General features: G+C 34.8%; 1 protein-coding gene across 9 annotated transcripts in view; it reads right to left on the reverse strand.

Moving 5' to 3' along the window:
• LOC111510822 (uncharacterized) overlaps window positions 1–25,357 on the reverse strand; it is a 326,252-nt gene that overhangs the window by 142,089 nt on the left and 158,806 nt on the right. The window contains exon 5 of one of the 9 annotated variants that reach the window (XM_074172254.1): window positions 686–6,484. The exons of 7 other annotated variants lie outside the window; for them this stretch is intronic. In XM_074172254.1, coding sequence (XP_074028355.1) covers window positions 5,245–6,484 — 1,240 coding nt within the window. In that variant the 3' untranslated portion in view covers window positions 686–5,244. Of the gene's footprint in view, window positions 1–685; window positions 6,485–17,075; window positions 24,081–25,357 lie in introns of those variants that run through there. One more of the 9 variants, XM_074172257.1, reaches the window with a different exon arrangement.

Raw genomic sequence — 25,357 nt, forward strand, 5'->3', positions numbered from 1 at the left:
TAGTTTCGGCTATTATACCATTCAAAACTATTCAAAGCTATTCAAAACTTTGAAAATGGTGTAATAGCCGAAACTAGTCAACAATAAATAAATATCGTGGAAAAAAGACAAAAGTGTGTTTTTGTGTGTTTTTGTAGTGTATCCTCAGTGAACATGAATTTCCACAAAATAAACAAGTCGTCAATCAAAGAAGTGATTATTTTTGTACTAGGAAAGAGAAAGAACACCTTATTTTATCAAATATTTTCAGCTATTCATTTTCAATTCTTCTTTTTTAGTTATTTCAGGGATTTCAAATCATTTTATATAGTAGACAATGGAAGTCCGAACTAGTGAAATTCATCATGAAACATTGTCAATCACCTTCAAACAATTATTGACGAATTGGGCTCTTCGGTGGTTTATATAACATAGTAACTTTTTTGCAGTAGTTTTTTCAATTGGCCCTTCATTACTCTTGAGCAATATTTATTTCTCAGAGTGTGGAAGGGTAAAAACACAAAAAATATGAAGAAACGTCCATATTACTTTCATAAATTCAAAAGTGAAATTCTTCTCCGAAAAATAAACCAAATCAAAAATGTTTCAGCAATGCTTTAAAATTATAGGAAAACACTGTAGATGTGTCATGAGGAGACATTTTCCATTAGGAAAATGGTTTCCATTAAAATTAAAAAACAATAGATGAATTTTCAAATTTAATAAATACTTGAATGAAAACAGTTAACAGGAAAAAAGTAACTAAACTATTAAAGCTCTAATAATACAAATGGGCGATTTGCTTGAATCAACAATAAAATAAATAAGTATTTCACAAAGTTTGATTACATAAGAATTTCTTATATGCTCAAACAAAACTTTTAATGAAATTATACTTCTCTATTACTCTATTAATAATGATAAAATATATATGTACGTAAATGAGTCTTCTCACTTGAAGTTCTCAAACAGAATATTTCGTTTCGGACAAAGTGATATAATTTGGAATGTCATGCATACACTTATCAAATTTACTGAAAAGTACACGATTACAAACTGCAGATGAATAAAGAAAGATTTGTAAAGTAACTGTTTATTAATTATAACGAACTTCGAAATGACCAAGACATTTTCCAGTAACTTTGTTCAGTTCATCTAATTTCTTTACCTTTCTAATAAGATTACATTTTTATGAAAAATAAAATTGAAGATTTCGTGAACAACGACATGGATGAAGTGTGCAAATGGACTATAATAATTACTATTTGAATCTTAATTGAATAATTTTCATCTCGAAAATAACTTATTTAGCAAATGAAATAGTCATAAAATAAGAAAGGAAGGCCTGAATCCTTCCGAAACTTGCAATCCTAAAGCTGCAACTGAAAGTGTTCCAAATAACAAAATAATGAGATAAGTGGTTAAGTTGCTACGGCAAGACCCGACACATGTAGCTACGAATCCGTCAATTTATTTTTGCGAAGATCGTTTCGATGCAAACATAATATTATGTAGAAGAATAGGTGTGTGATTCATCTTTGATGAAATGTAATAAGCAATTTACTGAGGTTATAGTTATTTTATTGTTTTAGTTACAAGTTGTACCTATCATTCACGTTCAGTGGTTATTCTTTTTCAAGCTGCTAAATGACTGAAAATTTCATGCAGTATCATTTGATGGGATTTGCATCCCAAGTAAGTATGAAACAAATACAAAGAAACCATAGAGAGGAAGTGAAAATTGTCATTAGATAATACATTTACGAGTGTACCACTCGTACACCCGTATTTACACATTAGTGCTTGTGGAGTTATTGATATTTTCATAAAAGTGGGTATAAAGTGGTGAAAACAATTGAGCCTTCCTTTAACTGGGGGTTAACTAACCTCAAAAATAACCTATGATCAGGTTGAAAAAGTCTTATATGAGGTAAACTATACAGCTAAAAATCCTATATGAGTAGACTCATACGATTTTCGGATGATTTTGTCACTTACATTTTAATGATACAGGTAGGTACTTTTTAGTAAACAGTTCCAATTTTCATTCAGCTAATGATCTACATAGGATGAATCAGGTTTTTTCGGCAATTATCAAAAAAGACATATTAAAAAAATTTAGTAAACCTAACTCAAATTAGGTAATAACTTAGTAAACTTTGAAACTAACGATATAAAATAACGACGTGTTTTTATTCGAATTCAATTTACTCGTCCTCTTCACCTGAACTTTCATTCATCGTACCCACTCATTATTAAATATTATAGAAGGAAACCCAATTATAATGAGAAACTGAAGTTCCTTTTCACACCAAAATGTGCATATACCCTTAGAGAACTCAAATGTACTTTACTCAAGATTGAAATCCCTGAGAGAACAAATAAAACTGAAAATTAAAATGAGTTACTTCACGACGCGACGTTTCGATTGTTAGTATCCATACTCTTCTTCGAGTGACGACTGGACTATTCCTCCAAGAGATTAATAGGTCATTCGAGTGCTTTCACCTATTCCCTCTCTCCGCTCCACCGGTTTAGCGGAAGATGACCGTTTGGCAAGAGTTGACTGTTTTTTGCTTGATTATGGGTTTCCATATGTTGCGTATCTCTATGCTAGCTTAGCTGAATGCTTCGTTGGACAACATATATGCAGCTTCTTTGAAATTCCTAAACTAGTGTTCATCCCTGCAGATGATCTCAGCTTCGGACCACTTGATGTTATGTTGAAGAGTCCAAACATGCTCTGCTATTCCCGATTCACTATTCTGGTAAATGTAATTTTCGGAATCGCAGTCCGCGTTTTATGGCCCGGTTTTCGTGCTACTAATGGTGTTTCTGGATCTGAAGCAGGTTCTGATGTTATACTTGCACCCAATTTTTCTTATCCTTTCCGACAATTCTCTGATGTAGGAAAGTGCAAACACTGGTTGTGACGGCTTTTCTTCCTTGCGAGGCTCTCGCTGTCTTACAGCCAAAGTCTGTTCCAACGTCACTTTGGAGTAACCATTCCGTTGAAGATGCCTAGTTTCTTATCGTATTACAGAGCCCCAAAGCACGGATGATTTCTCTTTTGATAGATCGTTGGTGCTTGGATTCGTAATTCAGATACTGTCCAGTGTCAGTGAGATATCGGTGTACAGGTGTTTCCCACTTAGTGTGTCGGTCCTTTTCACCAATATCTCTAAAAATGACAATTCGTTGTGGACTTCCTTTTTCATTGTGGAGGTGATGGAAGGTCTTACCGTGTTGATGTGCTCCAGAGAGGTGTCTAGTTCTGTATTCCCATGGTTCCATATTATGAAGGTGGCATCAACGTATCTCAACCAGACAGGCTTCTGGTGGGCATATATATGGAGTGGTTTGAAATTTGGCCATTGAGATACGTCGACGACACCTTCATAATATGGAACCATAGGAATACAGAACTAGACACCTTTTTAAAGCACATTAACAGCGCAGCGTAAGACCTTCTATTACATCCCCACAATGGAGAAGGAAGTCCACAACAAATTGTCATTCTTAGACGTATTGGTGAAAAGGACCGACATTAAGTGGGAAACATATGTATACCGAAAACCTACTCACACGGGACAGTATCTGAATCACGAATCCAACCACCATTAATGTACCAAAAGAGGAATTATCAACACACTAGAAAAATTTAGTACAAGTACAACATCACAACCTACTTCAGATCCGGAAACACTATCCGTAGCAGCCTCACGAAAACCAGAGTACCAAACGCAGACTGCGATTCCAAGAATTCCATTAACGGATAACCTTTGAGAGCGGCAAACTTATATCGGTGAAACTACGAGACCATTGAAAGTCCGCCATGTCGAGCACAAAGGAAGCACACAACGAGGAGAAATCAGTAAATCGGGAATAACAGAGCGTGTTTGAACTCATCATCATATCATCAAGTAAATTGATGGATGTAGCCGTTATTACGTGGTAGGAAATCATAATGAAGAAAAGAGAATTGAAAATTTCTATGTTTTTTACCACTATTATTTGTAACTAACGTTCTACAGTTTCGTCCTATAAGGACATTCTCAAACTTATACATTAAACAGTTTAATGTGTAAGTTTGACAATGCCCTTATAGGACGAAACTGCAGTAACGTTAGTTACAAATAAAAGTGGTAAAAACATAGAAACTTTCAATTCTCTTTTCTTCATTATATCATCAAATGGTCCTGGGCTGATATCATGCACTGGCAGGAACACTTGTTTAGGAGGAAGTTCAAAGAAGCTACATATATGTTGTCCAACGTCGCATTCAGCCAAGCTAGCGTAGAGATACACAACATATGGAGAGATAGAGAGAGAAGAGGGGATAGGTGAAAGCACTCGAACGGCCTATAAATAGTCATCTCTCGGAGGAATAGTCCTTTTATCGCCCGAAGACGATTGTGGATACTAACAATCAAAACGTCATGAAGTAACTTGTCATGAAATCTTTCAATTTTTTATTTCATTTTCAATTGTTCAATTTTCGATGTTTCGTTCAATTTTCATTTTATTGTAATTTCATTTTAGGGTTATTGCTGAAGATAATTGCTATTTCCAGCCATTCCTTTCATATTTCAATTTTATTTTTTCTTTCATGGATTTCAAATCATATCGTATCATATAAGACAATAGCAGTCCGAACTGATGAAATGCAAGAAGTGATTATTTTTGGAACATATTTTGAATAGGGATCTAAGTGATGCAGAAATTGAAAAATAGACTCGTAATCATAACAACACGATCCACAGATTCTATAAACACCGTCCGTCATATTTACTGAGCATGACGTCATTCGCTCTCATTGATGGTTACATGACCAATTTATACTTTTATTTTATTGAAAATCATCTTCTCTTCTCTTCATGTCTATTATCTAAGTACACTGTAACTTTAGACACTTTATGAAACAAACTTTCGTTCTATCAAATTACAATGTTATTCCTCTGGATTTGGAATATTCCAAGACCAAGCTCAAAGCAATGCATTCAAAATAAAATTGAAAAAATGGATCTGAATTTAAGATTTCAGACATACAAGACTCTCTCACTGCTTTATACACAAATCTAACGAATTCAATTCAAAAACTCTAAATAACCTATTATAGAATTTTTTTTGTTTGATAAATAAATGAACTCGATAAAATATATTACCATCTAGAAAACAAAAGTACACCCGAATTCATTCACATGCCTAGAATAGAAATCTCGAAAAAATGTGACAATTATTGAATGTGAATCAAGTTGTACTTTATTACGATGAATTAGGAAAACCCATTGGCAAAAAAGTTGGGAAATGGGTACAAGAACCAGACTGTCCGCACAAGCTACAAATAACTTCATTTCTCGAAGGCGTTTTGATAGGCATCCTAGGCACATGTGAACAAATGCCAACATCTCCACATATATGACAAGAGGGCATTTCTTCTCGAGAAGGCGTCATCATGCTCATCTTCATAAGATGCTCACAGGGCACAAGAGATCCACATACAGGACAAGGCGTGATTTCCTCTTTGGCAGTTCTGAAAGGTAGCCCCGGTAAGTGGGGACAAGGCCCGAGTTCTCCGCAAATAGGACATGCAGTGATATCTTTCTGTACTAGAGATCCCTCAGAAAACTTTCTAGGAACGTGAAAACAACCTCCACTAATCCCACAAATAGCACAAGAATTGCTCTCGTCTCGAATGTGGGTCTTCTCGTGGGTCTTCAATGGAGTCCTTTGAGTAAATCCCCGGCCGCAGTATTTGCAAATGTACGGCTTTTCTCCTGTATGCACCCGAACGTGCTCCACCAACTGGTCTTTCTTGGCAAAACTTTTGGGGCACAGGTGGCAACTGTGAGGCTTATAACCCGTGTGAGTTCTTAGATGAAACTTCAACTTCTCCCTGCTCGAGAGCCTCTTACCGCAAATATCGCAGAGAACAGAGCCGTCAATGTTTTTATGTTTGCTCAATTTATGTCTACTCAAACTGGATGCAGTGGCGTAGTGCTTGTTACAAACAGAGCAATCGTATTTAACCAAAGGACTTCCTGTGAGTATTTCGTAGTGCGATGATTTCCGATGCCTTGACAGAAACCAAGAGTACATGAAGTGTTTGCCGCAAATTTCGCACTGGAAAGGCTTCTCCCCAGTGTGGAAATACTTGTGCTCAATAGCGTGCGTACTAATTGTGAACCCTTGGTTGCATATCTCGCATTTATATTTGGTGGTACCCTCGTGGGCTCTGACGTGCATCTCGATTTGGTATTTGGAAGCGTTTCGGAAATTGATACAGAGATGACAAGTGTATTTTCCGTCTTTGTCGTGACTTCTCGAGTGAAATGCGAAATCGACGTTGTTGGTGAAATACATTTCGCATTCATCACATTGGATAGGCTGTTCTAGTTTCAGTGGAGGTGGGTGGTCTTCTGAAGATTTTTTGTACTTCGACTTCTTCGATTTACCACGCTTCGACTGCTTCTTCAACTGACGTTTCGTTTTTGACTTTCTCGACCTAAAAATTGAATATATTTTAGTCCAGTTGATATGATAAATTATACCTTTTCCAAATACTCACTCTTTTTTTCTTTGTGAGTTTTCGTCATATTCTGAACTAATGACTACACCTTTGTTTGATGTAATGAATGCAACGATGGATGTATACTTGCATCACAAGTAGGTATATTTGATGAAGGTGGGAATTGTGAAAAAATGTTTTCAATGGTCAATTCAAATTAAGAGTTTCATTCTTCAAACTTCCAGAAATGTTAATGTTCGTTTACCTAAATAACTTTTTAATTGGTTGAAAACAGATAGATAATCAAGATTTCATCCTCAGATGATTATTCTTAATTCCTATCCTATTTATTTCCCCTCTCAATTTTGATCGCCATTATACCACAATTATTACAGGGTGGCTTAAAGTTATGAATTTGTTCATTTATATTCAGTTACTCAACGAGAGAGTGATAAAGCAAACAACGGCAAACAGATCAATCATCTACTGGGAACCCAAATTAAAAAAATATTCGGTAAATACAGGATTTTTCATAAAATAATGGCATAGGTATAGAGTAGTCGAAAACGAAACATACCCAAAAGAGTTCCCATCTATAAGCAAAGGCGACAATCACCTCAAAATTTTTAAATGAAATGTTTTTGACGAGCATACACAGGGTGCCCCTTGAGTTCCTCTTTTCCTCTCGGGAATGTATAGATGGGGTCAAAATATCACCAGTACTTCATATAACTTTTGCTCCTAAAATCCTTCGTTACCTTCCTCAAAGTTACAAAATGAAAAATGTTATTTTCTGATAACTTTTCAAGTGAATATTCAAAGTCAACCAAATTTTGGTGATTGACTGAAAAAATGGATTGCTTTGATAAGCTATCATGCAGGAGTCAGTTATTTTGCTACAAAATCAGGAACGGACTACCCCAGATGGTCCACACCCCAAAACTTTGAAATGACAGGTATTTTTCAATATTTTTCAACAAATTCAGGTTACTCAGACAATTTTCTGAATAGAAGTACTCTTGTGAAAAATCGATCTGAGCAACGATTTTTGATAAAAATGCACTTTTGTTGGACGACATCCAACCGTGTTCACCAGATTTTGCCCCCTGCGACTTTTCCTGTTCTCAATATTGAAGAAACCCATGAAAGGACAGCGTTTTGCGACGATTCAGGAAATAAAAACCGAATTGCTGAGAGAGATCAAGGACATACTAAAATGTGCATATCGGGAGTGTTTCGAGGATTGATGAAATCGCTGGCACAAGTTTTTTATATCTGAGGGGGCTACTTTGAAGGGGGTAGCCCGGGTCGGTAGGAGGGCGGTTCGACGTGGGTGCTTTGTTCACTAAGTCAATCGGCCGATGTGAGTCGATGGTTCAAGCCCCAGGCTGAACGCTCGATTTTCACTTGTAAGACCTCGTTAGTTCTTACCTCGTACAAGTTTCGACTTCTGAGGGTTGTCGTAATTAGGGGTGCGATAGCTGGTTAACGGAAAAAACATATTTTATACATATTTTTTTAATGAAAGAAAAGAAACATTCATCAAACATGTTTATTCGCACAAAAATCAAATATAACAAATACATTAACGACAATATAATTGGAGATGAATCGATTACCATGAAATTATTCAAAGGTATACTCAATCAAACAACTTTAACAAAATGAAATGAGTTCATCGGATATTAATCGAAAATTAATTTGCACAAATTTCACAATAATTTATACTTTTATGTACCAAAGCACCCTTGAATTTTTATTACGTAAAAATATAAATGAAAGGGTGGACAAGGTAACGTCAGCACCAATATGTTTCATATAACCTATTCAAAAATTTCAAGGATGGTAATATCGACTCTATCAACAATGATTTTGGTCCAGATCGGAAATTCACATAGAAGTAAAATTTTTGTCGTAAATTAAAATTAAATATTTGAAAATTCTTATTCAGAGCCATTGCTTCATGAAAGTTATCATAGTATATTTATTACCCAAATAATAGCATTGTCTTTCCGAACACTTTAAGATAAACAGGATAGCAAAAATGTCATAAAAGTAGGGTGTGGCGGGGCTAGTTGAGCATTGGGGTAAGTTGGGCAATCAAAATATCTCCGAAACTATACACTGGACGCTAACACGTCAAATGAAAAAAATGCGGGGGCGCGGGAGGGGAACAGATCACGCGACCGCTAGTGGCGAATTGACGATCGAGTAAGGCACGCGAGCGCTTTGTTTATTTTGCGAACAAAAAGTAAAAAAAATCGTGTCTGTGTAAATTTCTTCTGTACATGTCAAATGTTATTCATTTTCAATCAAGTACGTGTTAAAGTCTCATAAATTTCATGTATTTTTGATATCTTTTATGGATTTTGTTTAAACTAATAGTTTTTTCATAACCTCATTTTAAATTCAAATACTCGGGTTGGGGTATTTTGAGCAACTGTTGCTCAACTTACTCCGTGATTCAAAATAATAGTGACTTATATTTTCCTCTCGTTTTAGAATGCGGACGTATAAAAGGAAAACTTCAAGAGGTGTGTACTCAACTCAATATGTAAATGGATGGACGTCTCAGTATTCGGACCGTTCAAAAAATATTGCGCCTCTGCACAAGATTCATGGATACGAAACAACTCAGGGTAGACTATAACCATTTACGATATCCCAAAAATAGTCGCTTATTCAATGCCTTTTGCTCAGACAAGTATGAATATTATGAATAGTTTTGAAAAGACTGGCTTCTTTCTATATAACCCCAACATTTTTAGCGACGATGAGTTGTCACCATCGTCTATAACTGACCATCCAGATCCAGCATCTATTGACCTAGAAAGAGATCGTCAAGAACAAGCAATGTCCACCACTCAACCTATGCAACCTGATCCCGTTCCGTCAACATCTGCCAGTCAATGTGAACCTGAGCCCAGTAGGAGCAATAAAGAAAATATACAGCCCTAGAAAATGTTCAGCCATACCCAAAGGCAGCTCCAAGAAAGATAAGTACAAGTATTCGAAGAAAGAGAAAGGCTGCAATTCTCATGCACAGATACACCCGAGAAAAACGCATTGAAAGAAGAACAAAATAAATATAGTAAAAAAGTTAAGAAGCAAAAGAAGAAAATTAAAAAAAAGAAAGAAAAGTGAGTGTTAGTAAAAAAAATACTTCAGTCAAGTGATGAAAGTGACAAAGATGAATGTATATGCCTGGTTTGTAGCGAAGTCTGGTCTGACAGCATACCAGGAGAGAAGTGGATCCATTGCGAAGATTGTAAAGAGTGGGCATATATAAAATGTGTCCAAGTTACTGGCCTTTATTTCATTTGCATCAATTGCAATTCCGATGACAATAATGATTAGTTTTAGTCATTATGGATATTTTTCCTTAATTCAATCTTTATTGAAAGTGGAAAGGATGAATCTATTCCAAAAATTAATCTTAAAATATATTGCGTTTTTGTTGATTCTATTTTTATGCTCAATTTCTAGAAAAATATTATGTTTTGTTTTATTTTTTCACTCAGAAATTATAAAGTAACAGTTAATTATTAAATACAACCTTAGTTAGACTAGAATTTCTAACTGCTCAATTTGCCCTATACCCGTGCTCAACTTACCTCACCTATGGGGTAAGTTGAGCATACTTGACTTTCTTCGTTTAAACAGCTGTAACTTTTGAACTTGATTTGTTAGAAATAAATTACTATGGGCTTTTTTGTAGAATAAATAAGTAATCCATCGGTATGCCACACAAACTATTGAGACTTATTGTTGAGGAGCTATAATCACTTGAGTAAAAAATTGCTCAACTATATAGCCCCGCCCTACCCTATGTAGCATTTTACACTTTTGCCAAAATGAAAAGGGGTTACTGAATATTGAACGAAAAATACAGTTTCGGCGATACGCTAACTTGATAGAAATATGAAGATGCAAAAATAAAGAAAAAATGAATACAAAAATCGTTTGCTTCTCAAACATGATATGTAGTGAAATATGCTGTTCCTTTCTATAGCGTTATTTTAAATTCTCAACTGAAAAAGGCATACAAAAATTTTTGTACAAAAATGTGTATAATAGATTTGTGCAACGTCAGAAAGCAAGACCTAGTTAATATTTAGTTCGTACAATTTTCGACTTCTGAGAGTTTTCGTTAGTAGCAGGGCGACAACTGATTAACCGAAAAACAGATTTTAACATATTATTTTCAGTTCTTGGGTTATACAAGGAAAGTAAAAAATTATAGGTAGACATTTGTAACCAATATTTTGCATATGGGGATGTGAATAATATTTTTTTTAAATTCGCATTCTACCCAATTTCACACATTCAGTGTGTGTCTCATAAAATTTCCATTAGAAGTTCGAGATGGCGGACAGAGGTCAAGAAAGTTCTTAATGAAAATTTCAGTTGTCAATGCAATAGGCTTTTCAAAAGTATTTACTGATATACAGATTGTCGAATAAAAGCGTGGCTTATCAAAGTTTGTTTTCAACTGAAATGTCGTATATTGCTTTCTTTATTCAGATTTCGAGAAGAAATAGAGTAATTTCATTCTGAAATTAACTGTCTTCTTTCTTTTTTTTGGAAGATTCCCACATACTTTTGTATAAAGATCGAAAACCTTTCTTTCGTTGAAAATTTGTTTTGTTTTTATTATTAGTATATCAAAACATATTCTCCAAGCAAGTTTTCATTTAAAATAAGGACGATTCAATCGATCAGATGTTTTCACATTTTTTAAAAGTATTTTTCTGAAGGAACATAGAAAGCAGCATATGTATATAGATGAATTAACAAAAAACAATGCACGAAACCATTTCAATAACTTCTAATGGAAGCTCAATGTGACAGACATTATATAAGTACGAAGAGTGCTATGAATTTTATGACTGTTCTAATACCAACAAGTAAAACAAATTATATATCTGTAATAAGTAGCGGAGTACATTGAAAAATAAACCGAAAATTTTGTTCATGCAAACTTTCAATCAGACCAAACTCAGAAGTGACTAGAATCTATTCACCATTCACCCTGTAACATCAACCACTAAATGTAGTATTTACGCTGGATTGAATGTGCAATGCTTAATGTGATTATTTATGGCACTTCTCGAAACGAAACCTCTGTTACACAGCATGCAAACATAGGGAGCCTCCCCTGTATGTGATCTTTCATGGATCTTCAGAGGCGACCTCTGAGTAAAGCCCTTTCCACAAAACTTGCAGATATACGGTTTTTCACCGGTGTGTACCCTCACGTGTTCTTTTTTTGTTCTTTGGTGGAGAAACTTTTGCCACATACCTCACAAGCATGTGGTCTATACCCCGTATGTACTCTACGATGGAACTTGAGTTTCTCGTTGCTGGAGATTTTCTTTCCGCAGATGTCGCAAAGAACGGAAATGTCTATCCCTTCGGTATTGTGATTGCGTAAATTATGCCTCTTCAAACCACTGGAAGACGTATAGTGTTTCTTGCAAATCGTACAGTCGTACTTGATGAGAGGCGTTCCAGTAATGATTTCCCAGTGCTGGGTTCTTCTGTGGGAAGCTAGGAATCTGGAGAACATGAAGTGCTTTCCGCAGATCTCGCACTGGAAAGGTTTCTCCCCGGAGTGGAAGTATTTATGCTCTAACGCGTGGGTACTGACCGTGAACGCCTTATCGCAAATTTCGCACTTGTAACTGGTGGTACCTTCATGAGCCCTGACGTGCATTTCTATGTGGTACTTTGAGGCGTTTCTGTAGTTGCAAATATGACAGGAGTATTTGCCGTCATCGCTGTGGCTTATGGAATGTAATGAGAAGGCAACGTTGTTCTTGTAGGTGTCGCTACAGACATCACACTGGATAGGTTCGTCCAGTTCAATGGGTGGTGGGTGAGCCATATCGGCTTTCTTGCGTTTTACTTGTTTCTTACGATTTCGAATTCTGGATTTGGATGGTTTCACCTCATAATCAGCATCTTCAATTTCCTCTTTCTTTACGTCCAGCAATCTGAAAGGAGAGTGTTTTAGAAATGAACTAATAGAGAGGGGAGATTTTTCGTCGAACTAAAATGGTCATCACCAAAACACGCTAGTGGAACACGTTCACACACCATATTCAATTTTTATTCGTTTCAATATGGAATAACTCTATAAAATTATTGTTGAGTGAATGCTTATTGGGATATTCAGGATTTAGCTCAAACTATATGAGAATAATTGGAGAAATGCTTGGCGGATATAAATCACTTGAACGCGAAAATGTTTTTGATATATCAACACTAATTCTAAATTTCCATTCAAAATTTAATCCTTTTTCTTCCATGGGCCAGCAGAAAATGTATACTCCACCATTAAAGAAAATAATTCTCCGATAGGTCACTGTCAGAGAATCCTTAACCCAATTCCGAGATTTAGCACTAAATAGGAAATCACACACTGTATTTCTCCAGCTTTCACTCCAAATAGATAACTTGATGAAACTATAGCACAAAAGCATCGCACTGACGACCTAGTCGATGACTTGGACCATCTTTGAGTTTGGGTTTTCTGTCGATCCATGTATGAGATTATTGTGGACAAAGCTCAAGAACCTGCTAGGTTAGGAGAAATATTCGGATAGCTTGTGAATTTTTTTTTAAATGAAACACAAGAAGTTCAATATTCTGTAAAAAATAGTTACCATTTTACAACGCATAGTAGAATAGTATTGTAGCAAGTATTGTAACTTGCTTGGTAGAGAACATGATTTAAAATTGGGTATATTTGTAAGTGATGAGTTCATCTTTGAAAGATAAAATCACTGAAATACTCCTGCAGATTTATAAAAACGAAGTATTCTCAAGAGAGAAATATTTTGGGAAAATCCTGTTTGGCTTTCGACTTCTCCATTGATGTATAAATAATAGAAAGCTTAGAAAAGGGAAACAAATTGGACAATACTAACAATAACCAAATTATCTAAACGAACAATTCGTTCAGGCCAGTCTAAAATTACCTACACTGTAGGTTGATGGACTGACACCTATCAGAAAACAACTTCTCCCCTGGCTAATACCACAAAGGGAGTTGGATAACATCCAATAGGTGTCAGTACATGATTTTTCATCAAAGTTATTCTTGCATGAGGTGTTGGCGATACAACTGCCGCAATAGATTTTCAATTATTGAAACACATTTGCAGACCGGTTTCGGGCTAACTAATAATACACTCTATTGTATGATTTTACCTATAAAGGGTTTTACAAAAACCGCGACACGTATTTCGCTGTAAAGCTTTCTCGAGCTTTCTGGAGTTATTTAGTTTTAATATAGATTTCCATCAAGTATCGGCCAGTTCTATTCAATCAACGGTTTAGGGCTGTTTAGCCACTCGTCAGTGCAAGGTAGTGTCTATCATCAACATAAAATCGATGATTTTTTCTGATAGGTATCAGTCCATTAACCTACAGTGTAGATAATTTGAAACTGGTCTGAACGAATTGTTCTTTTAGATAATTTGATTTACAGCTAGTCTCCAAATATGCCCGCTCGATTTGTGAAACTAATAAAAACTTTCCGGCAAAATGATCATCCTAATGATCATTGAATTACACACAACAAAAACAAGGGTAGAACATCTGGCGTGAAGTGAATGTGGAAAAAATAGTTTTCCTAGTCACCAGAACACATTTCTAGATGCCTGTTGCACTAACCACGCTGATATCGTCAGATGATCACTTTGATACACATGTTGTAAAAAAAGCTTTCTGTGCAACAAATTGTTCACAAAATTAATAGTTTCTATCTGAAGGAAATATAGGTATGTGTACGTTCTACACATTTTTCCAAAGGGTTTTTAGTGATATTTTTCATAACTTTTCTTTGAAAGTTTCTTCTGTTCCTCCATACATGAATGGAGAAAAAGATTTTTTTAAAACTGCTGTTGAGGAGTTTGTGTATATTTTTGATTTTTAATTATGATATGGACATAGACTTTCACGGTTGGGGTCACAATTAAAAAGAACAAAATCAGTAACGAACGATTCGTCGCTAAAACTTCGAAATAAAACTTTCAGCCTCGCAGTCGACGTACAAACCACTGATGATGGCTGCCGCAGTAGCAGACGAAACGTCTGGCACTTCAGGTTCTATTCAACCACGGCATACCAGCTCCGGTTTAGTTCATGAGAGTCCGTAGAAATAAATTACTTTCAACATTTATTGTCTTTCAATGATGGAATCTTTATATTGACAAGATTTGAGAAGACTCAATTGCAATTACCTATATAAAAGATTTGAACATTTTTCCATCCATACCAAAATAAGTATCTGAGAAGTCCAGAAAACAAGCAAATTTTTGTAAGCCACAGAAAATCTTTCTGATTCGTATTTTTAATTAAAACTGAATATTTTTGGAGGAACGTTGGAAGAGGGAAAGATAATATTCAAAGTATACATATAAACATGAAAAACTTCAAACTGAATTACGTAAATATAGAATTGTGGTGAAGTTTCCTGTGAAAATATAATGATATTTAATTGATTATAAAATACAAAAGTAAAAAAAATGAAAATACGACTGTAAAGATTGAAGTAAATATTATAAATGTCGACATTATTATGAATGATAAAGACAATAGTCTGAAAGAATATAATACAGCAGAAAACATTAAAAAAATTCGTTGAGCTGGGGAAAATTCAGAATAGGTATGTAATAAAAAGATAGATAAATTATGAGTGAGTAAAAAAAGAGTGTGTGTATTTATGACCGCACGTAAGAAGTTATACTTCGTTTTTTTATTAATTATTTTTCGCTGTGATTTATTCGATTATTCGTTCAAGTTTATTAATTTATTACAAGTGTTTATTGAAATTTATATACTATCATCATGTTGTACTGTGTACGGGACAACATGACGATAACTTTTATTATTTACAATGTCAAGATTACAATTTAATTTAATATTTGAAAAAAAAAATCAGGACTTGATTGATTATTATTTGTATTTATTATTGATTTATTTGTACACTTAGTACATATTAAATAATAATGTAAAAATTTATTTTATTTTATGATGTAAATTAAAATACATAGCGTCAACTAATCTCAAATTCCACAAACGTAATGTAAAAACCACTTTCATCACTTATAATCACAGTAAATCAATAAATTGTTAATAAATGTCAGTCACCACCATATATTATTTGGACTGATATAAAACAAGTGTTGTAGGTTCTAAAACAAATATGGTGAATACAGCTTTTTTAAGAACAAAAATAAGCACTACTGGAAAATCTTCAAGGCGCTCTAAGAGCGGTGCCTGTGCGAAAGTAGTGATTCACATTGGATTTGAATCGATGCGGAGATTAAATCCATTTGGAAAACGTTCTCAGAAAGTTTATTCCACATAAACGCAGTTCTCCAAATGAAAAACTTTCCGAACAGTAAAGTTCGAGGTGTACTGAGTTGAACCTCAAAACGATGAGCAGCCACAGTTTGTCGCGTATTTCTGATATGTAACGCTCTTGGTGGATTCAAATGTGCCAATTCACTTGAACACTTCCCGTGAAAGTATCTATAGTAGAGAGACAAATTTCCAATTTTTCTTCGATGTTCCAGATTATCAAGGTTACAAGTGATGATCGCGTCGCTAATCAGGCGGATGGCTCTTCTCTGGATGGAATCCAGCAGCTACAGGATATGCTTAGAGGCGGAGCTTCATACATGAGAACAATAATCCACAGATGGTCTGATCTGAGCTTTATAAAGCATCAAAAGTTGCTGAGGTGTGTGCGGTTTTCTGGTCCCAAACTTTTGAGAAGCGGCTTTTGCAATTCCAGCGACATGATGGTGCCAAGACATAGGTATTGGTGTCAATTTTAACCTCCAATAGTTGCCAGTTCTCACGCAAACATACATAGATGTCTTTACTTACACTTTGTTGGTAACTTTTTTTGAAAAACAAAAATGTTGCCTAGCTAATTTCAGGCACTTCCTCTTCGATCGCGAAAGAGGTCGGTTGTGCCGATAATGACCCTCCTCAAAGATGGCACGTGGATGTCGGAGTAGAGTAAAAAAGTGATGCGTTTTTCTTTATCAATAAAGTCAAGCCAAATGAATATTGGAGTGATAGACATTTTGCAAGGACTGGCGGCCCCTCTTCCAGTAACCAGACTAGATGTCGACGGATTCCACGAAGTCGTCAGTGCCATAATATATGTATCATTTGTGAAAGTCATATTGAGAGGACTGGGGGCCCCCTAGTAAAAAAATCTAAGTATTTTATGAAAGAAAAAAAATCGTGATGTTCTATTCAATATTTTGTTATAATTTATTCATCTTCTACCTCTATTTATTTGAATTTTGACCATTTTGACGTAATTTTTTTTTATTTCGACAACGAATCTTTTTTTTTTAATAGCAGTTTTTCTTTTCTCTTCTGGTATTTACATAGCAACCGTTGGTAAATATAAAGCACCAATTTCTGAATTCTCATTGTGGAGTTTCAGAATAAATTTCTGGACAAAATCAATTTTACAATACATGAAGTTAATATGCTCATTCTACTACATACCTGAAGTAAAAGACCTGATATAAACAAATTATCACCAACAAAATAATACAGTCTCAATGTTTATTATTGGAACAATACATGTTTTCTACAAGTTTCAATACAATGGTATTCGGTACACTTTTATTGCTAACACTACAAATAATTTTAAAACATGCATAAAAATATTAGATAAATTTAAAAAATCATGAAACTGAATTATAAAACCTATCACGGAAAGTGTTTGTTCAAATAATTTAATACAAAGAATTTCAGTCTATAGAATCTAAATCTTCTACGGTGAGGATATTTTTCATACATCCTTATTCTATATATAGGTAGATTGACGAAATACTGTACCTTCAAACTTTCATGAACATACATTTTGAATCATGACACGATGTACTAAAATAGTGGATGAAAATTTACAAACATTCTCAAGGAAAATCAATAACTGTTTGACTGCAAAGAACGGGGAAACTTATCCGGATTTTTTATAGATCTGTTGATGTGTTTGTTACACAATCTTTCCAATCTATGTCTGAGTGCAAATAATCAATTTTCCTTCAAGTTTCACAACTCGATAGTATTTTAGACAACATTAGTATTTCATGATAGAAACAATGATTGATATATTTCAGATATGCAGAACCGTGCTTCAAGTTATAGTCTACTGAACATATTTTGACTGTTGATAAAGTAGTCAGTATTATTTGTATGAAACGACCTTTGAGTCAATTTTTTTTAATGAAAATATCCATAATATATACATGTCGTAACACTAGTTCTCGAGTGTTGCAGCGAAACCGGCATGCAAATAAATCTGAAGGACTCAACGGAACAACCCGTAACGATGAGGAACAATATTCCGAATGGTCTATAGATGTTCATTGAATTTATTGCATTGATGTTGCTTTAAAATCAGAAGTGCCTTCGAAAATGACCTTTAAAAAACATATGTCGTCATTGCACTACAATATCCGTCATGACATTATCCATAATCCTATTGTGTCAGATATTCAAAAATATAAATATTTCAGTTATTGACAGAAAAATAAAGTTAATGGAAAGTACGTGTCGTAGGAGACCATGAACTAGTTCATACAACATAGTAAAACCCACCCCTCTAACTTTTGTTTATCAAATTTCATCCCCATGTTTGTTGTGATTCAACGTACCTACGTTCTCATTTAATAATGTTTTATAGTAGCTAGATTAGCATGCAGAATTATGGCATATAAAAATACAAATGAAATATCAACTGAAGAGCTCATCTGTATTTGAAATACGAAATTATACTCAGACATTGTTCAACATGCTGGCCAGCACATGCTTCAAGTCACCGAATCAGCGCGTGAGTATAAAAAGCTCTAATAATTTCCCAAGTACTGGTATTACAAGCCTCTGAAATTTTCTGAGTTGAATCTACAACATTAAGTGGTTCAGATTCGAAGACAACGCGTTCTGAATATTCCCATAAAAAAATTCCAGGGGCTTGAAATCTGGAGAACGTGCAGGTCATCGCTCAGTTCCACTATTTTCAATCCAACGGTATTGAAAGATATTATTGAGGAATGTAGTAACTATATTATGAAATTATCTAAAAGAACAATTCCTTCAGGCCAGAGTTTCAAATTACCTAAACTGTAGGTTAATGGACTGACACTCGTCAGAAAACAACTACTTCCCTGGCTGATACCACGAAGGGCGTTGGGTGTGAATGAATTTTGAAGGGATGACATCCGTACTTTTTGAAACTTCTTCGTAGAGACGACTTACTGTTTCCAGTCTCCACCGCCAATGCACGGATGGAAATATGAGGATGTGCTTCGGCGTAGGCCAACACATTCATATCATTTTCCTCAGTTAGCACAGGAGTAGGATGTACTTGATTTGTATTCCCTGGAAATGATTCAGTTCGCATTAGAATTTTTTACATACGAAAACGAATTGCGAACTGGTTGCCGATCAGGAAAACGCTGTTCATGTAGCCTCTCTGCAATAAGTGTATTCTTTTAGCATCCACAAAAAAAACAGAAGCGTATCAACGTATTCGTTGGGAGTGAAGGTAAAATGCATTTTGATATAAGATAAGGATATCACGACTTATGGCAATTTGTCATCCAGATACCGTAGGAACAAAACTCAGCACAAGCAGTTTCAACATTTCATTCATTCTTTTTCTTTCACATCCACTATTACCTGTTATAGCCTGGGCCACAAGATCCTTTTTTTTGGAACTTCTGTTCAAGGGCACCGAAAATTATGATCCAGAGCTCATTCGATTCGAAATGACCTCTAGCGACTTTTTGAAAATTTTCAAGAGGGGTTCGAAAAACCTGTGAAAGTTATAAACAATTTAGTAAAAAAGAGTGGGTTTGGGTTTTTGCGAATATCTCGGAAAATATTAAAGATATCATAAGTTTGAAAAAAGATATTTCAAGAGGAGGAGATTTCCTAAAAGAAAGTCTCACCTCCTGGAACTCTAACACCAATGTTTATAATTTTAATTCAGAGGCGAAAATAGCGCTAAACGCGGGCGATGCGCGTCCCGCACGCGCTGGCCGAAACGGACCTTTGAACAATAAAAATTATTTCAACCCACTAACTATCATTATTAAGAAAAAAAATTCAAAAAAGATTCCCATTGGAAAAATTGAAAAATTTTGATGATTCACTTTGTTATTAATAATCAAAGACGTTAAAATGTGAAAAATTCAATCAAAGCAATGAACAATTTTTTTTTAATATTAAAAATCATTCGTATTCTTATTATTCAAAGTTACATAAAAATTATTTTTTATAATTTTTAGCACTATTTGTTTAAGAAATTGTTTTAAACAAACGTGTTGTTTATGAGATATTTGAAATTTTTTTGGGGGGATTTTTATCAGTGATGAATATTATGATTAATATCAAAATTATCCTAATATCAAAATCAAAATTTTTTGATTTTTCCAACAGGAATCTTTTTAGAAGGCTTTCAAAACAAGCTCCAAGAAGTCGACAAAATTTTTGGTTTTTAGTTAAAAAATTATCAGGGTTTTTATGTAATATTAAAACTTGTAAAAATTAGTTAATTAACTAAAGTAAATCTAATAAAATAACGGGATTTTTTTTCCATGGATTTTCATTTATTCATGTGTCTACAAAGTATGTGAATATTTTTTCTTAATAATGATATTTAATGGGTTAAAATAATGTTTATTGTTCAAAGGTCACTATCGGTCAGCGCGGTGTTCATGGACAGAAGTTCCAAAAAAAGGATCTTGAGACCCAGGCTATTACCACGAGTATAACGTGGAACCATTCATTCCGTCTAATTGAAAGTACCCACAAGAGAATTAACTTTTGTCGACGAACTATCCTTACAACTACTTATTCTGATATATTGTTGCATAAGGACTACAACGGGCTGTAAGTTGAACCAGAACAAACATAGTGGTACAATTTGGAATATAAATGATAGACGTTGTTTCTCAGGGATTGTTTGCCTGGGGGTGGATTTTGCTATGGAACATGAACAAGCTTATGGTCACCTACGATACTTTTTTCTCAATTTTATTTTTTGCCAAAGACTGCAGAATCTGCTGGCCTAAAAGCTCTGGGAAACCCAGTATAATGCAGGTATAGATAAATAGGTACATAATAAGCTTATCTGCGGTTAGTTTCTACACATGAAATGAAGGTGACAAAACTCTATGAACGTAATGAACACTTTCAAGGCCCTTCAAAGTGGGATGTCTTTGGAAATTCGACAAGCTTAAGCTAAAGAACATACAATTCGAATGGTGATGAAATATCTTTTAGGATATCAGCTAATTTTCGACACTGAAATGAAAGCCTTTATCTTACAGTGTTGTGATATAAAGTTGGGTAATTTTAGAAAACTCAGTCATATTAGATGACTTAGATTTTAGTTGTTGGCGTATTATCTCTAACCTCGGTGCGATTTTTACGGTTCTGTTGAATAACGTCTATGACAATATCAACCACCTTCAAACAAAAGTCTATGACAATCACTGAAAACTGATCACAAACTGTAACAAACACCTGTCCTTTTATAACTGAATCATAACATTTATTGAATTTCATTAGTTCGGACTTCCATTGTCTGATATATAAAATGATTTGAAATCCCTGAAACAACTAATTAAAAAGAAGAATTGAAAAATAATAGCAGAAAATAACAATTACATTAAGCAAAAATAACCTGAAATGAAATAACAGTGCAATAAAATACAAGTAGAAATAGAACAATTGACCGTTTGGCGAGCATGTTTGGACCATTAACATAACATCGAGTGGTCCCAAGCTGAGATTATACACAGGGAGAAACATTGGTTCAAGAGGAAATTCAGAAATGCCGCATATATGTAGTCCAACAATGTATTCAGCCAAGCTAGCGTAGAGATACGCAACATATGGAAACCCATAATCAAGCAAAAAATGGCCAATTCACGCCAAACGGTCATCTACCACTAAACCGGTGAAGCGGAAAAAGGAAAGCGGGTGAAAGTACTCATGTTTGGACCATTAACATAACATCGAGTGGTCCCAAGCTGAGATCATACACAGGGAGGAACATTGGTTCAAGAGGAAATTCAGAAATGCCGCATATATGTAGTCCAACAATGTATTCAGCCAAGCTAGCGTAGAGATACGCAACATATGGAAACCCATAATCAAGCAAAAAATGGCCAATTCACGCCAAACGGTCATCTACCACTAAACCGGTGAAGCGGAAAAAGGAAAGCGGGTGAAAGTACTCAAATGACCATAAATAGTCATCTCTCGGAGGAATTAGTCCAGTCATCACTCGAAGACGATTGCGGCTACTAAAAATCGAAACGTCGTGAAGTAACTTGGCTTGGAATCTCTTTACTTTTTATTTTGAATTTTTGTTCAATTGTTCTATTTTCACTTGTGATTTATTTCACTGTTATTTCATTTCAGGTTTTTTGCTTAATTGTGTCAAATATTGAAAATAATCATGAAATAATTCACATTCATTTAAGTAAATACATGAATTGAAAGATGTTCCAACCTCAATTTTAATATTCTAAAACAAAAACATTCAGTACCTATTCAGAATTCCATCTTTCAATATTCCAACTTCATAGACATCAAAACTGATACGATCACAGAATATAGAAATATAAAACAATCTCGAAACACGCAAACTTTGCACAGATTGCATACTGAGCATTTTACCTTAGTACAGTGACCGGATCAAAGTTGCAATGTCAGCGTATAAATCTTCATAAATATTGAGGGAGGTCAAGATCAGAAAGAGACAGTATTGAGAAATTCATTCAGTATCTAATTGATCTTCAGAAAAGGTTCCAGCAATGCAGCACATATCCTTTTCTTCGATCCTGCTGGGTGGCAGTATAATGTGAGTTTTTGGTGATTTATTGTATTTTTGATTAACATTTTAGTGTAAGTTTATTCCTGAAGTATTTTTTTCCCTGTTTCGTTACAATGAATATTTAATTAAGTTTTAAAATGAGTTTTTTCATTATTTGGATGAATAATGAATGGGTGAAACAGCGAATAAAATCCTCTCGTTAATAAGCCAAGCGAGTACTGAGTTGCGACAATATAATTGTTATTTCCAGCTATTCTTTTTTAATTCTTCTATCTAATTAGTTCTTTCAGGGATTTAAAATCATTTTATATAATATCAGACAATGGAAGTCCGAAATAATGAAATTCATTATGAAACATTGTCAATCACCTTCAAACAAACGTCAAAACTTTTTTTATTTTGGTGAGGGAAACTTCCGGTAAAACTTTTTAATTACTTGTTTGCAATTTCGTTGCTCCAACATTATTAAGTCATTGGGTTAATCAGGGTTTGTTAACCAGCTAATACATATCGTCTTCCGGTATGATACCCGGACAAGTCTTCATGTGAGTATCCATTACCCCTTTGGAAATAAATCCTTTATTACAAATTTTACAAACGTATGGTCTCTCCCCCGTATGCGTGCGTTCATGTATCCTCAAAGGGCTCCTTTGCGTGAAACCCTTTCCACAGTATTGACATTTGTATGGTTTTTCTCCGGTATGCACCCTCTCATGCTCCTTCAGCTGTTCTTTTCTAGAGAAACTCTTGGTGCAGACATCACAAGAAAACGGCTTGTAACCCGTGTGGGTGCGTCTATGGAATTTCAGTTTTTCCTTACTGGATAACCTTTTGCCACATATATCGCAAAGTACAGACGAGTCTACGCCAGTAGAGTTATGTTTGCTTAGGTTGTGCCTTTTCAAGCCAGTGGATGAGGTATAGTGTTTATTGCAAATAGTGCAATCATATTTAACCAATGGACTCCCAGTCACCAGTTCCCAGTGCTGGGTACGTCTGTGAGAAGTCAAGAACCACGAGAACATGAAATGTTTTCCACAAATGTCGCATTCAAATGGTTTTTCACCAGTATGGAAGTACTTGTGCTCAATTGCGTGAGTGCTAACAGTGAAGGCCTTCTGGCAGATTTCGCACTTGTACTTAGTGGTACCTTCGTGGGCTCGAATATGCATCTCTATATGGTACTTGGAGGTGTTTTTGTAGTCGCAGAGGTGACAAGTAAACTTTCCGTCCTCGTTATGTTTTTCAGAATGCAACGCGAAGGCAACATTGTTCTTATAAGTTTCGTTGCAAGAATCGCAGTGTATCGGTTCGTCTAGGTCTACAGGGGGGGAAGGTTGGTAACGCTCAACGATTTTCGGTTTCTCTTTCTTCTTCTTCTGACCTGGCTTTAAACAGTTGATAATGTTCTCGAGGCTCGGTGCTGGAACATTGACAATCTCTGGAGGTACTGACTTTGAACAAGTGATATCGATTGGATCTTTGGATGGAGTATCATGTTGTTTAGATTGTTGTGGTAATGAGTTGAAAAAAGAAGTCATTGCTTCGGTGTAACCATTGAGAGAATTGGAGTTATTGAAGACAGTGCTGGCTGTTTTGAAGTTATTAGCTGTGAAGTGGCAATCATACTTTTCCTGTTTCACGGGAGTTATGGAAAGTCCAGGGCCGTACAATAGCTTATTGAGAATTGAAGTGTCGAAAAACCTAAAACAAAATGTTTGTGAGTGAACAATTTTAAAATTTGATAGTGATTATCTATGTACAATCAATTACATACCTACAATACAGTTACAAGATACGAGCAAGCTGCATATATATTTTTTATATATTTTCCTATATAGATATATATAGGTTTCCGCGGTTAATATATATATATATATATATATATATATATATATATATATATATATATATATATATATATATATATATATATATATATATATATATATATATAAATCAAAAGGGGGAAATTCGTGGACAGAATACTCAAAAAATAGGGGCAAACCGCGGACACGTGTTTCTGGCTATTGGCCTCATCAGCGCGGTCACCAACAGGATGTTGCTGCACCGCGCTGATGAGGCCAATAGCCAGAAACACGTGTCCGCGGTTTGCCCCTATTTTTTGAGTGTTCTGTCCACGAATTTCCCCCTTTTGATTTATATCATACACACTCGTTAATATTTATATCTCTGTATGTATATATATATATATATATATATATATATATATATATATATATATATATATATATATATATAGAGGTATAGATGTTATCGAGTGTGTATGATATAAATCAAAAGGGGGACATTCGTGGACAGAACCGTATAAAAAGAACAATTAGGAAGATCAAAATTCAGTTTGAGTACCAGAGTGCCAGATGATGACAGTACTACCAACTGTCGAAAGCGCTCGCAGATAATTAATAGAAGATATAAAGCTTCAAGAATTAATTATATATATATATATATATATATATATATATATATATATATATATATATAAATAAAGGGTTATGCATGAGAACATCGTAAACGATGAGAGATAGAAAGTCGGTTAAAGTGTGTAATAATTGGGTATTATCGAATGATGTCAAATTTATAATACTATCATATACTATACAATTCATTATACTATCAGAATACGATCATTACTATTTATTTATATAGGGAGTCGTAACCATGAGGCAACCTCAACCTTAATTTTTTTTCTGAAAAATCTCGCAATTGTCTCAGGCCACATGCCAGGTCATCTAACTTCCTTTTCAATGCCAAAGATGGAGAAATCTGGAGTTTATAAGCTCAAGTGTCCGGAGTGTAAATAGCGTTTATGTGGGACAATGTGGCCGAAATTTCTCAAGAAGGTATGCTGAACATGAAAGGCCCTTCAGACTAAGTAAAAATGATTCAACGTTTTCAAACAATTCCTTGGAATGCAACCACAAGTTCCCGAATATAAACGAAAGGGAAATTTTGCACTA

Source organism: Leptinotarsa decemlineata, unplaced genomic scaffold (genome assembly GCF_025532065.1).
Source record: "Leptinotarsa decemlineata unplaced genomic scaffold, Ldec_3_MD MMD2_tig00000035_RagTag_RagTag, whole genome shotgun sequence".
Classification (NCBI taxonomy): Eukaryota; Metazoa; Arthropoda; class Insecta; order Coleoptera; family Chrysomelidae; genus Leptinotarsa; species Leptinotarsa decemlineata.